Raw genomic sequence first — 12,709 nt, forward strand, 5'->3', positions numbered from 1 at the left:
CCTTTTCAAGTGAACTTTGGTTGAAAGATGTATTTATGTTCACAAAAATAGTTTGTAGTCCAAAGATGATGGACGACTAAGTATGAAACGTTCAGCCAGCAAGTAAGGCAGCCGACCCCCATGTTCTACAATTGGTGGACCTCGTATGAGAGACACAGCAGGCATCGGACAAACAGTCTGTCAGCTGTTTGGTCACCCTCTGGTCTTCCTCAATTACACCACCTGGGCGTGTTTTGTCCAGGTTTTCTTCTCTGTAACTACCATGTATGTGCATGTGCCAAGGTTGGACTATTTGACTTGGACGAGAGGGGAGAAATACTTGGTTCAGTGTTTTGCATAATCCAACCATTTGATATTCAGGGATTTTATTTTTAAATAATTTGTTTCAGAATAAGTAGAAAAAATATCATTTGTTTTTCCCCACAAAAATTATATTGTATGATGGAATTGCTGGATGTTCTGTTTGTTTCTGGCTTTCACAGAACTACTGGCATGTTAAGAAGCAGTGATCAAAATAGTACCCTGTTTCTATGAAATCAGTACCCTAGCCTACCTGAATAATAAATGGTAGATTCCTAAAGTGCATCGTGTTTGTAGCCCACGTGGTGCAAGGGAGCCACTTACATACACTTGTTCAGGGTACTATTCCATTACGATACATGCTCCGGCCCCATTAACCACCATAGCTTCATTTCGGAAGTGATGTCATCACCTCCATCGCTCCTGTCTCTAACTGGGCACAAACTTTGTCTTGCTTGAGTAAGTTATGTGAGTGGTAAGCTAATTTTAGCTTAGTGCTGTTGGAATCAGGCTCAAAACAAAGCTATGCCAGCAAATGGGTCCAGGGTATTTATCATAATTTACTGAACAAAGAATATTAGGAATCATGAATATTTTTGGGTATATTTTATGGAAGTGAAAACTGGCACAGAAACATATCCCCCAAAATATTCAAGATCCCTGACCATTTTTTGTTCTGTATGCAATGGAGACATAACACACTGGAGGTTGTAGAGACCGTTACAAGATGTGAACCAGACTGCGGGTTGACACCAGGTGCTAAAAGTACCAGTGCATCATGCTCTACCTTGGTTCCCCGACACCAGGTGTTGTTTTGCAACGTAACCAAATACAACCAGACTCACAGTAACACATGAAAGATGAACACAATGCCACAGTAATGGAAATCAAAATCACAAAAACATGTACACTTGTCTACAAAATGGATTTTTATTATGAAAACTGAAATTCAAGGCAAAGTTATTGTTTCAAAATGAAATACAGAGGTGTTTTGGAGACAGCAACACAAGCAAGCAAGAAAGAAATAAGATGGAGAAACAAAACTAGCAAAGTGGAGACTCAAATCTGAGATCGGGAGAACAAATTGACCACACTGCCACGTGTATGACTGAGGCAGGCCAACAACAGGATCTCCCTACCAAGTATAAGCAGTGTTCTTTGATTGGGGGCAGAAACTCCCCTTTAAAATATACTGCATACTGGGCAGGTTGAGACCACTTTGCTTTCTACATTAAAGGGACAGGGACACATCTGAGATACTAAGAGGGTCTGTGCAAAAAACTTAAACCATGGTTTGAAAGTCACTTGCAATATTTCTTATAAAAAAGGGTATCTAAAAGAAAATACATTCACTGGGCACAATGGTGAGGGCTTGTCTTATCTACACTGCAATCATTAGGTGATCCCAGCAACAGCCATCGCAGCCTTAACAATCTCCAGGCTCTTGGTCGTATTATGACAGGAATCATTGTAATTTGTTCAGGACCTACGGAGGTAAATAACATCAGAAAATATGAAACCTTAGAAGATGAATGGTGGATAGCAGTAACACTGAACAAACAGCATCAGTTATCTCCCCTTCCTTGGAAATGAGAGTTACCTCCCCTTCCTATAACTATTGTTGGTAAGGCTGAGTGCTGGCTGATTTTGTAGTTCAATGAACATGTGGAACAGTAAACATTGACACTAATATACATTAATTAACATTATTACATTAAGGCAAATATAACAGTTATTCAGCAAATTGGTGATGATTAAATGTCGGGTATGTTTGCGGAATGCATCCTGGATAGTATCTGACTATATTTCATGGGTTTAGTGACTAAACAATATCTATCTTGTTTCATTACAAGGAGCTGGTTATTTATTATACATACAAGAACACAAATACTTTGATCACTCTATCTCACTCTCATGACGCTAGGGGAAGTGTGGCAACAAAATGGTCAACTATCCAACTTGTCACTCATACATGTCATTTTTGTGTTTTCCAAACTCAAGAAATCAATAGATAATATATACATTGCAACAACTAATACAAACAGGAGGTCTTGAAACTGGAGAAAGTGAGATTTGACAACAGGTGAACTTCAAAATTTCCGTAATGAATGACTTGAAGTGAGTTATTCATCATTTAATTGGTGATATTCAGCTGATTGCAATGCTGGGATAATGTACAAGTGATTACCCACTGTTTTATTTGTTTTAGATGGTGAGCACCTGTTTCCTCTAAACGTATTTCTGATAACATGAAATTACATCACATTAATACCAGCCAGACACAGTATCAAGCATCATTCTTCAGTACACATCAATCATTTTTGCAGCAATACGTAGAACCTGTTTTCCATCAAACTACCTCTGCATGTATCGTGCATCCAACAGGCCATTCATTGCAACTGGCTTGAAGTTGATACTGTTTCCCTACAGACTTATTGCAACTGTTGTGCCAGTGTTACTGCTGCCAAAATGAGATATAACTATCACTCGCTATGAATCAGTTTTGCACTATAATTTATTGACAGTTTCAACAGTCCCTCACAATGTAACCTGGTAGTCTCAAGCAAAGGAATCATGCTTGGGAGCAGTGGAGTGGGGACATGAGGTATGATATATTATAATACAAGGTACAATCGTCCGCACTCCCGGAAACAGGCCCAAGAGCTGCCTGAGAACACGCTTTCAAACAGTCGCTATTGCTTTTCCGATATCAACCAGGAGCAGCTGGCGCAGCAGACACTGCCACTGCCGCCGGAGATGCTTCCACGGAGGCAACCATTGCACCCAGAAGAGAAATAGTCCCAGTCACCCACAATCTCAGTTTTCATAGTAGTGGTTGCACCACAGAAAAATAGGTCAAAATAGGTCAAAATGACCTACTTTCTTGGAATAACTATGAAAAAAGATCAAACCACACAATGGAATAGAAATGAACTTAAAAAATAAATTAAGTTCCAAATTATTATTTTCATCTAATTGCACAATTGAGAATTAAATTAGGTTTTAAATAATGGTATTCACAGTTGATGATTCGAGTGGGAAGGCTGGCTATCTCCCAATGACCTAGATTCAAACTCAACTCAGTCACTAGAAGATCTAAAAACTCTGAGTTGCCTCCCTTTGATCACAAGGACTTTGTACACTCTGATAGATTTACATGGGATAAATATCATACAATTGGCCCAGAGCTCATTGTATTATCACAGAAGTAAGGAATCTGGGTGTTGTTACAGTGTTTTTTTGAGATTTCATCGCATGACATCCTTCAACAACATCTTACTGGTCAATCTGTGTCGACTTTCATCAATTATCTCCCTTGGACTGTCCAATTATGAGACAGATGGAAATGGGATGTCGTACTCATCATTCATCACATGATCTGAGGGGTCTCTGAGGTGAAGGTCACTCAGTGGCATCGGCAAGGTCAGGGTTAAATGTCAAGGTCACTCAAATAATTGGGATCATGAACAATGTTAATTAGGCACTCGACAAAGACAACCGCAATAGTCACTGCGGACATGTCACTGTAGAAAAATACAGTGCATAATCTGAGTGCCATTTTAATGATTTAAAAACAAACACCTCCTTTCTTTCACCAAACGTGTTCAATCATGAACATGACCGATTTGCAATATCTCTAATTGCAGAATTACAAAAGCCAGAAACAACTCCTAATGTTTTCTTTGGGGAATAGTAGGTTTTCTCTCTCCTCTGCAATTAAACTTGCAGCACAATCTCAGTCCAAAGGCCGACTCAACAGTTGAGTTTGCCGACTCGGGTCAAAAGCATCCTCAGTCCAGATGGCTCTGGCTGGGTCCCGCCCTATGCTGGGTGCAGGGCTTTGGGGGAACCACACAAAACGTGCGATGGCGAAGATAAAACGTTAACCTGCGGGCATCGGCCGCATGTGCACGTGGGTTCAGGAGAGTAAGTTGAAGAACATGGTGGCCAGACTGAGGTTGAGCGCAATCACCAACACTAGCAGCTGTCTCTGCTGACACCAGTCCTGAAAAACAGACAGGTCAAGGTTACATGTAAATGCTGGTTCAAGGACAACTATGAAGGTCAAGGCTACCATGGCCAATCAAGTACCAACATAACAGCAATTTATATAGTTTTTTAGTCTCCACAAGTAAGTTCTTTACATAACATACTACTCAAAAGAAGTTAAAGAACACAGGATTCTTTCATTTTACTGTAATTTATCTTTTGAATAGTATGTATGAAATCAAAATACATGCACCTAAGATTCTTAAAACAGTTTGTACTACATAGTCATGTCAACGAAAGAGAGTCAATACCTATATGTTTGAACACTGTTTACATTTTAATTGCCATGAGAACAACACATACCTTCACATCTCCGAGTATAACTGCCACGTCGCCCTGTCGTCGCCGTTCTGCAAGGTCTTGTAGTCGTCTCAACTCTTCCCGGCGTGCTGTAGCAAGTCGGTATGCCTCTACACGTGTGATTGGCTTGGCTGTATTCACTACATGTTTGAGGTCCGGAAGACTTCCGTGTTTGCCCGATTCAGACAGTTTCTTTTGGCTTTCGATCTTATACTGCTTCAGTAGTTGCTCCCCCTTGTCGTCCGCAGGGTTTTTGTGAACTTCGGCACGCACACGCTTCCTGATTCCGTTTTCAATAATATATGTCTCTGCAGTTTTCCCAGTCAGATTTTCACTACTGTGGGCTGTTTCCTTCTCTACAATTGCTTTTTTCGCATTGTTGTCTGGCTGATTTACAATGCACGGGAGAGTTCTACGCCGTTGCAATGGACGGTTTTTGTTATCCTCCTCCATTGTATCCGACACCCCGGAGTCGGGGGACGTGTCACTAGTGTGCGATGTGTTTCGCTGCCGGTCATCGCCAGCCACATAGATCTCGCGTCCGAAGCCACTGTCCTCGTGTGGTGCAGTGTACTGGTCAAAATGATCATTCAATATGGTTGAATTAAATATCTCACTGAAACCTCGGCCTCTTCTGGAGCCTGCCAGAAAACTATACCTGCGAACTTTCAGTGACGGACTTCGACTATGAGGGTTGACGTTGAGCGCTTGCATCACTTCCTGTTGGTTGCCAGGGTTGTTGGGATACCCCGCGTTGAGATAGCTAGCGGGATTATTTGTTCTTTTTTGGTAGTCCATATCTGGCAAGCCACCGGGCAACATGCCACCTCCGTCCTGCATGTCAAGCCTTGGAGCTTGCATGGACTTGGAGCGATAGGGAGCATGATTTTGTAAAGGTTTGACGTGGCTATAGTCGTACTCGTGGTTGTTTTCTTCTAGTTGCTTCTTTACTATATCTGTACCTGCAAAATACGAGCAAGAGTTAGAAATGCATTATAGAGACATTTTCATCACACATCCACACAAAAAGAAATCCATTCAAGCTGAAATTTAGATTTGTCTAACTAAACCTTAAAAACAAAAAGTGTATTTGTCATGTAAAATAACCACATAAGTATCCAAAACAACTCAATGTCATGATAACTGCTTTCAATTTTTTTTTACTTCCTCATATCCCTAAATCAACAGAGTTACAGACCAAAAATATTTGGTAATGAGATATCAAGTTAAATCTTCAATAAACATATACTGATCCTTTGGGCTGATTGTCAGAAATGTTTGTAAATAGCCTCCATTCGACACACAAAGGGTTAACTCTTGACCTTCACATGTCCTGTCTGTGTCTGTTATTCCTTTAAAATTAACCCTCTTAATGCTGGAGCCCTGTGACAAAGATGGACGACCAAGGCTTGTGTCACACTTCACTCTAGCAGTGCCCCTCCCTTCACGAAACGACAGAAAAGCTCTCAGCTTGTGTAGGCTATGTCGAAGAGATCGTTTCGTCTTCCCGTCCTTCATTAAGAAGTCAACTGTTTCAAGATCACTAAGTAATTACAGAACCGGCCATCTTCATATTGAACAACACCACAATATTGCTTTCCTCATAGCCTCATGCCAATAAACAACACAGCGAAACCTTCCGCTAGCTAAGGTAGGCACATCTGCACACAGACTAAAGACTTCAATTACACCAAATCTACTGCAGGGAAACTACAAAGAGTTGCCATAGAAACGCCTAGTTTTCCTTCCAAGATACATAAAAGGTCACATTTTTGTGATCTATTCTCTCAGATATGACCTTTTCGGAAAGTATGCCATGTTATCTAATCGCCAGCCAGGTACGTCAGTATTGGGGAATAGAACTGCATTGTCGTCATCGATGTCAGAAATCTGACCCCGCAAGGTGTGGGTGAGCGAGTCTCCTACAGATGACCCTGTACAACCGCGCCATGCCTTTACCTGCACCCACAACCTCCCCATTCTCCGCCCACAACCTCCCCATTCTCCGCCCACAACCCCACACAACATAAACAAGGTATACGGACACAGCCAGTTTGGATGCAAGAATAAAATCTGACGAAAAATTTAAATCTTCATCAATACCATTATCATACATGATATGTTTAATACTTTTATTAATTGATTCCTGTAAAGACTTTATTGACATGGCTTGATTTCTGTGAAACCATTAGTACTATCATTTGATCCACCACAGAATGTTTAGTTTCAGACTGTCTATCATCACTACTATAAAAATTAAGCACCTGAGACACTAAAATTAACATTCAGATAAAAGACTTACCAATAAATAATCATTAGTCAAGATAAAAAATATGAAAAGTGAAAAAATTCCTTATGACACAGTATTCCAATGAAACTCCTCCCCCCACCCCACCCACCCAGTCACCTCCTAAACCTTCACCCCCACCTCCACAAGTTTCTGGAACAGATTAAGAACAAATTAGCATATGAGTATTTCTGTTCTATCCCAACTTTCTCCATTGATTTTCCATCCTTGATGAACATCCAATTTTCCCATAACATTCTAGAGAACAGACCTACTTTGATTCTTGTTGATTATTTTAAGACTGGATTAGCAGCACTTTTGGATAAAGTAAATGTCACTGACTACTTATTGAAATGCCTTGACGTCATCACAGCGGGCCAACACATCGTGACATGCTTTCCTGAAGGCATTCACTACAGTTCCTGGTTACTATAGAGTGCAAAACAGGGTGATAACCAACTCCAAGTAAAACAGGGTGATAACCAACTCCAAGTAAAACAGGGTGGTAACCAGATTATCTATATAACCATTTCTTCTTATACCAGTAGTAAGGGCAGAATATCTATATAACCATTTCTTCTTATACCAGTAGTCAGGGCAGAATATCTTTATAACCATTTCTTCTTATACCAGTAGTAAGGGCAGAATATCTTTATAACCATTCCTTCTTATACCAGTTGTCAGGGCAGAATATCTTTATAACCATTTCTTCTTATACCAGTAGTAAGGGCAGAATATCTTTATAACCATTCCTTCTTATACCAGTAGTCAGGGCAGAATATCTATATAACCATTCCTTCTTATACCAGTAGTCAGGGCAGAATATCTATATAACCATTCCTTCTTGTACCAGTAGTAAGGGCAGAATATCTATATAACCATTCCTTCTTATACCAGTAGTCAGGGCAGAATATCTATATAACCATTCCTTCTTGAACCAGAAGTCAGGGCAGAATATCTATATAACCATTCCTTCTTGAACCAGAAGTCAGGGCAGAGGATCTTTATAACCATTCCTTCTTGTACAAGTAGTCAGGGCAGAATATCTATATAACCATTCCTTCTTGAACCAGAAGTCAGGGCAGAAGATCTTTATAACCATTCCTTCTTGTACAAGTAGTCAGGGCAGAATATCTATATAACCATTCTTTCTTGAACCAGAAGTCAGGGCAGAATATCCATATAACCATTCCTTCTTGTTCCAGTAGTCAGGGCAGAATATCCATATAACCATTCTTTCTTGAACCAGAAGTCAGGGCAGAATATCCATATAACCATTCCTTCTTGTACCAGTAGTCAGGGCAGAATATCCATATAACCATTCATTCTTGTACCAGTAGTCAGGGCAGAATATCTATATAACCATTCCTTCTTGTACCAGTAGTCAGGGCAGAATATCCATATAACCATTCATTCTTGTACCAGTAGTCAGGGCAGAATATCTATATAACCATTCCTTCTTGTACCAGTAGTCAGGGCAGAATATCTATATAACCATTCCTTCTTGTATCGGAGCACATACAACTTCAGTATGTACAACCAGAGTGGGCATAAATCAATACCCCATTGACACATTTACATATCAGCAATTAATTCTCAATACATTATCAATACATAAAACACTAAAATGTATACAGTGAAACAAAATGTCTTTCCTTGAAAGCATTTGTGAAACTTTAAGAGCATTTTCAATATTGCTATGAAATAAATAATGTTACAAAAACATGTAAGAATATGAATGTATTAATAAAACAATTCATGAGAAATAGTACAATAAAAACGAAGCTTGTATTCCTTGGAAACTGTCTTCTAAAATTAACATGGTCATCAGATAACATACCACATCCAAGTTATTTTGATAATCACCACCGATGTGGGTAGACAGTTTACAGATACTGAGTGCTGAACATGAGTTGTGATATAGCCAGTGTGAGCCTTCGGGTTGTGTTTATGTAGTAAACATTAATCCAGTTAACAGATTTACAACCAATATGTTTACAGCAACCTTTTATAGGAACAAAAATACAGTGTTCGAGCTCAAAATACTTCCAATACACCATAAAACCCTGTATCAGTTTAACAGTTGTAGAAAACTATCCTTAATTTGGATGCTCCCATCTTACCCCATTTGGTTTCCTGATATGACAAATGCAGAAATAATATCTCAACTCTTATCTTGAAACGTGTTTAGTATTTAAACATGTAATGTTAGTTACATTCAACCTAACAAGAGGGTCAGAGAGGAAAAGATTCCTGGAAATACACACTAGACTTGAGTATTTTACTTGTACAGTCAACAAGGGCGAATATCATGACACCTCCAAACACACTTGAGAATACATTTAGTTCATATCTTTTGCATGAGTTTTCTGCTTTATTGGTCTTGTGGTAACCATTGTCAATAAAAACCTGACAAAATGAACGAAACATTGTTACTGTCTGCAGTGCTCTATTTATGGTCAAATTGGTTTATTTGAGATTTGAGGTTGACCCGTGAAGATCCGGGGTAGAATAGGTCTTCGGCAACCCATGCTTGGCGTAAAAGGCAACTATGCTTGTCGTAAATGGCGACTAACGGGATCGGGTGGTCAGACTCGCTGACTTGGTTGATGCATGTCATCGTATCCCAATTGCGTGGATCGATGCTCATGATGTCAATCACTGGATTGTCTGGTCCAGGCTCGATTATTTACAGACTGCCGTCATATAGCTGGAATATTGCTGAGTGTGGCATTAAACAACAAACAATCAAAACAAATAAACAGTAGACAAGGTTGGGTTTTAGTCGGACTTCGATTCTTAAGGCAGAGGTGCCTACCCTATTTATGCCCTCTCAGTTATATCTCAATAACAGGGATTACTTTCATTCATCTTATGTATGTGTCAGTAATGACCCTAGCAAAGGGGCAAAGTTAGGTTAGTGTGTCTCTTTTGTTTCAAATTTCTATTGCCAGCTGCCATTGAGGGCGACATCATGTTGAGTAGTATACAGTACTTTACATGTGGAATACTGTTTACATATTTTCACATACTCACTCTATAGTTATTTGATAGAAATTAAAACTACGGAATAGTTTTTGATGCAATACATTTTAATTAGGAGCATCCCACAGCATACTTCCGGACAGGACATCATGTTCATCTCAAAGCAAATTACATGCAAAGCAACAAGTAAACTACTAAAGGTTTGCTGATTTTTTAACAAATTGATTTTTATATCTTTTACGTAATAGTCTACTTTATCAGCATAATTCTGTAATCTTCAGCTTAAAATCATATTTAATACGGCAAAATCATATTCTATTTTGCTGATTTTCCTGGTCAATATTCCAAGAGGGAAAATCAAATAATGAAAAAAGGTTGTCAAGGTCACTTCAATATTTTCAATCAAAGACATCTTTCCAAAAGCATATTAATTACTTCAGCAAGATTTCATGTAGATTTTCCCGTAAAATGACAAAAATTCAAGGTAGACTTGTCTGTAAAACAATATAATTCTTTTAGGCACCACCCCTTATGAAAAGCAGCTGGAAAAGAAATAAATTAAACACAAAAATATTTCTTTTTATCATGTCTCCCTCTAGTAATATAGTCCCTCTTAAATTCCATGTCCACATCAGTGATTCAAGAGGCCACCTGCGGTTTTAACTCCAGAGCAGACTGACTTTCATATAAATAAATAAATGATTGACATAGCTATTTATTTTTATTTTTATTTTTATTTCGACTGACCTTGGTGTGGAAAAGCTTGAATAAATCTGTGAAACATACAATTAAAAAAGTGTGGCCTTATTGAACAGAAATGCTGACGACTATAATTCACCCCTCCACCCGTTCTCTCCGCCAGTAGTTGCCAGGGGGGCTACCTGTCAGCCCGACACATTTGATGTGGGCAGGTACTGAGGTCACAGTCATGACTTTAGTCAAAGAAACATTGCAAAATGAAAATTCAAAATGGCTGCCAAAGAAGAGAGATATCTTTGCAAGACAAAAAGACTGTGGCTGTCTGCCAGGTAGGCATTGCCAGGTTATGTAAGTGTGAGAAGAACATAACAGCAAGTAGCATTGTCTCTCTTGGTTTTGCAGCTAGAAATATGTACGAATAAACAGTACAATGTTTGTCATTTGTCAGGGATATATCTGTTATCTTCAGGCTACATCACAAAGATTTACATACAGTGGTTCATATTCACTGGCTTAATAATCATTTCAAATGACTGACATTTTTAGCCCTTGGCTTGTTCTCTTGTTCTGGATTAGATACTGGAATTAAGGCATGCCAGATCAATTGCTAGGAACAGGTCTTCCTTCAAACATCCCCATATAAAAGTATCAGCTATGTTTATGAATTAAACAATAGTTTGGCTGAAAATAGTTTGTCAAATATACCATCTACAAAAAAAAGGGGGAAAATTTTTATGTAGCTTATCGATGAGGTGACAATTAGAATGCTGTGGCTTTGCATCTGAATGCAACATCTACTCACAATGAGATTGTGCATCATGCATGAACAGCATGTGATGCACATGCACACAGGAGCCAGAGTGTGTGCGCCTAAAGGGGAACTCACAGTCACTACTGCAACTGAGCTAAGCACATGCTTAAAAATTACCCTGAGACAGACAAAATGATGAAGTATGGGTACGATAGCTGGGGGGATGTCGTTATCTCAAGTTGTCTCAATGTCTGGCAAATTAAAAAGAATGTGGGACCAAGTACCATCAATTGTGTGGAACTGCAATGAGACCTGGGTGTAGCAGGTCTAAAGAAACGACACATAGACAAAATCCTCTCATTTCATTAATTGCACTACTCAATAGTGAGTGAGTGAGTTGTGTTTAACGCCGCTTTTAACAGTATTCCAGTTATATCACAGCATGTCAGTTTAATGTGGGAGGAAAGCCCGAAGTGATGCAGGTCACAGACGTTTACCACTTCAGTGAAACCCACGAGCAGGGGTATGGTGCTGACGAACCTAGAAACATAATTGGGACGAACCAGTTCGAAATCCACAATCATAGGTTTCTGGCGTGCCCAAGGGACGCAACTCTGCACAGCGAATTGACGCGCCTTTGACGACTGGGCCACCCGTGCCCCCCACTTCTCAATAGATTCAAATATTCCATACAATAACAGGAAGGCGAATTTCAACATCTAGTGTTAAAAACCAGCTCTATGCATCCTGTCTAAAAGCAATGCATCCTGTGAAGGGTGTGACCCTAACAGTTTACCCTAAGCGGCAAAGATTGGGGTGGGCTTGGCAACAACAAGGAGGTGCTGTGCGCCAATGGCGCTACACCATGTCTACAGATGAATGAAGGTTTTGCCTTCGATTCACAGACAGCAGAAATCGTTGATGGTGACGTAGCGACAAGCGGCATGCCATGGCAACAATTATTCTTGACCATGATCAGTATAGGGGCAGTATTGTCATGGTGTGGCGAGGTATCACACATGACAGGCAAACTGATTTGGTTATTGTGAATGGACATTTGACTGATCAGCTTCTATGTCACTAGAATTATCGGTAGAAAGTTTGAACTGCAAGACAACAATTTTAGACCAGATCGTGCCCAGTAGGTCCCCTGAGTGAGTGAGTGAGTTGGGTTTAACGCCGCTTTTAACAGTATTCCAGTTATGTCACGGCGTGTCAGCTTAATGTGTGAGGAAAGCCTGAAGTGATGCAGGTCTCAGACATTTAGCACTTCGGTGAAACCCATGAGCACGGGTATGGTGCTGACAAACCTAGAAACATAATCGGGGTGAACCGGA

At 39.8% G+C, this 12,709-nt stretch overlaps 1 protein-coding gene across 3 annotated transcripts in view; it reads right to left on the reverse strand.

Moving 5' to 3' along the window:
* Positions 1-1,208: 1,208 nt before the first annotated feature.
* Positions 1,209-12,709, reverse strand: part of LOC124113028 (junctophilin-1-like) — a 107,668-nt gene continuing 96,167 nt past the window's right edge. For all 3 annotated transcript variants that reach the window (XM_046473269.2, XM_048398788.1, XM_046473270.2), the window contains 2 exons: positions 4,654-5,612; positions 1,209-4,306 (listed from right to left, as the gene is read on the reverse strand). In XM_046473269.2, coding sequence (XP_046329225.1) covers positions 4,220-4,306; positions 4,654-5,612 — 1,046 coding nt within the window. In that variant the 3' untranslated portion in view covers positions 1,209-4,219. The remainder of the gene's footprint in view (positions 4,307-4,653; positions 5,613-12,709) is intronic.

Source organism: Haliotis rufescens, unplaced genomic scaffold (assembly GCF_023055435.1).
Source record: "Haliotis rufescens isolate VD_foot unplaced genomic scaffold, xgHalRufe1.0.p SCAF_19, whole genome shotgun sequence".
NCBI lineage: Eukaryota > Metazoa > Mollusca > Gastropoda > Lepetellida > Haliotidae > Haliotis > Haliotis rufescens.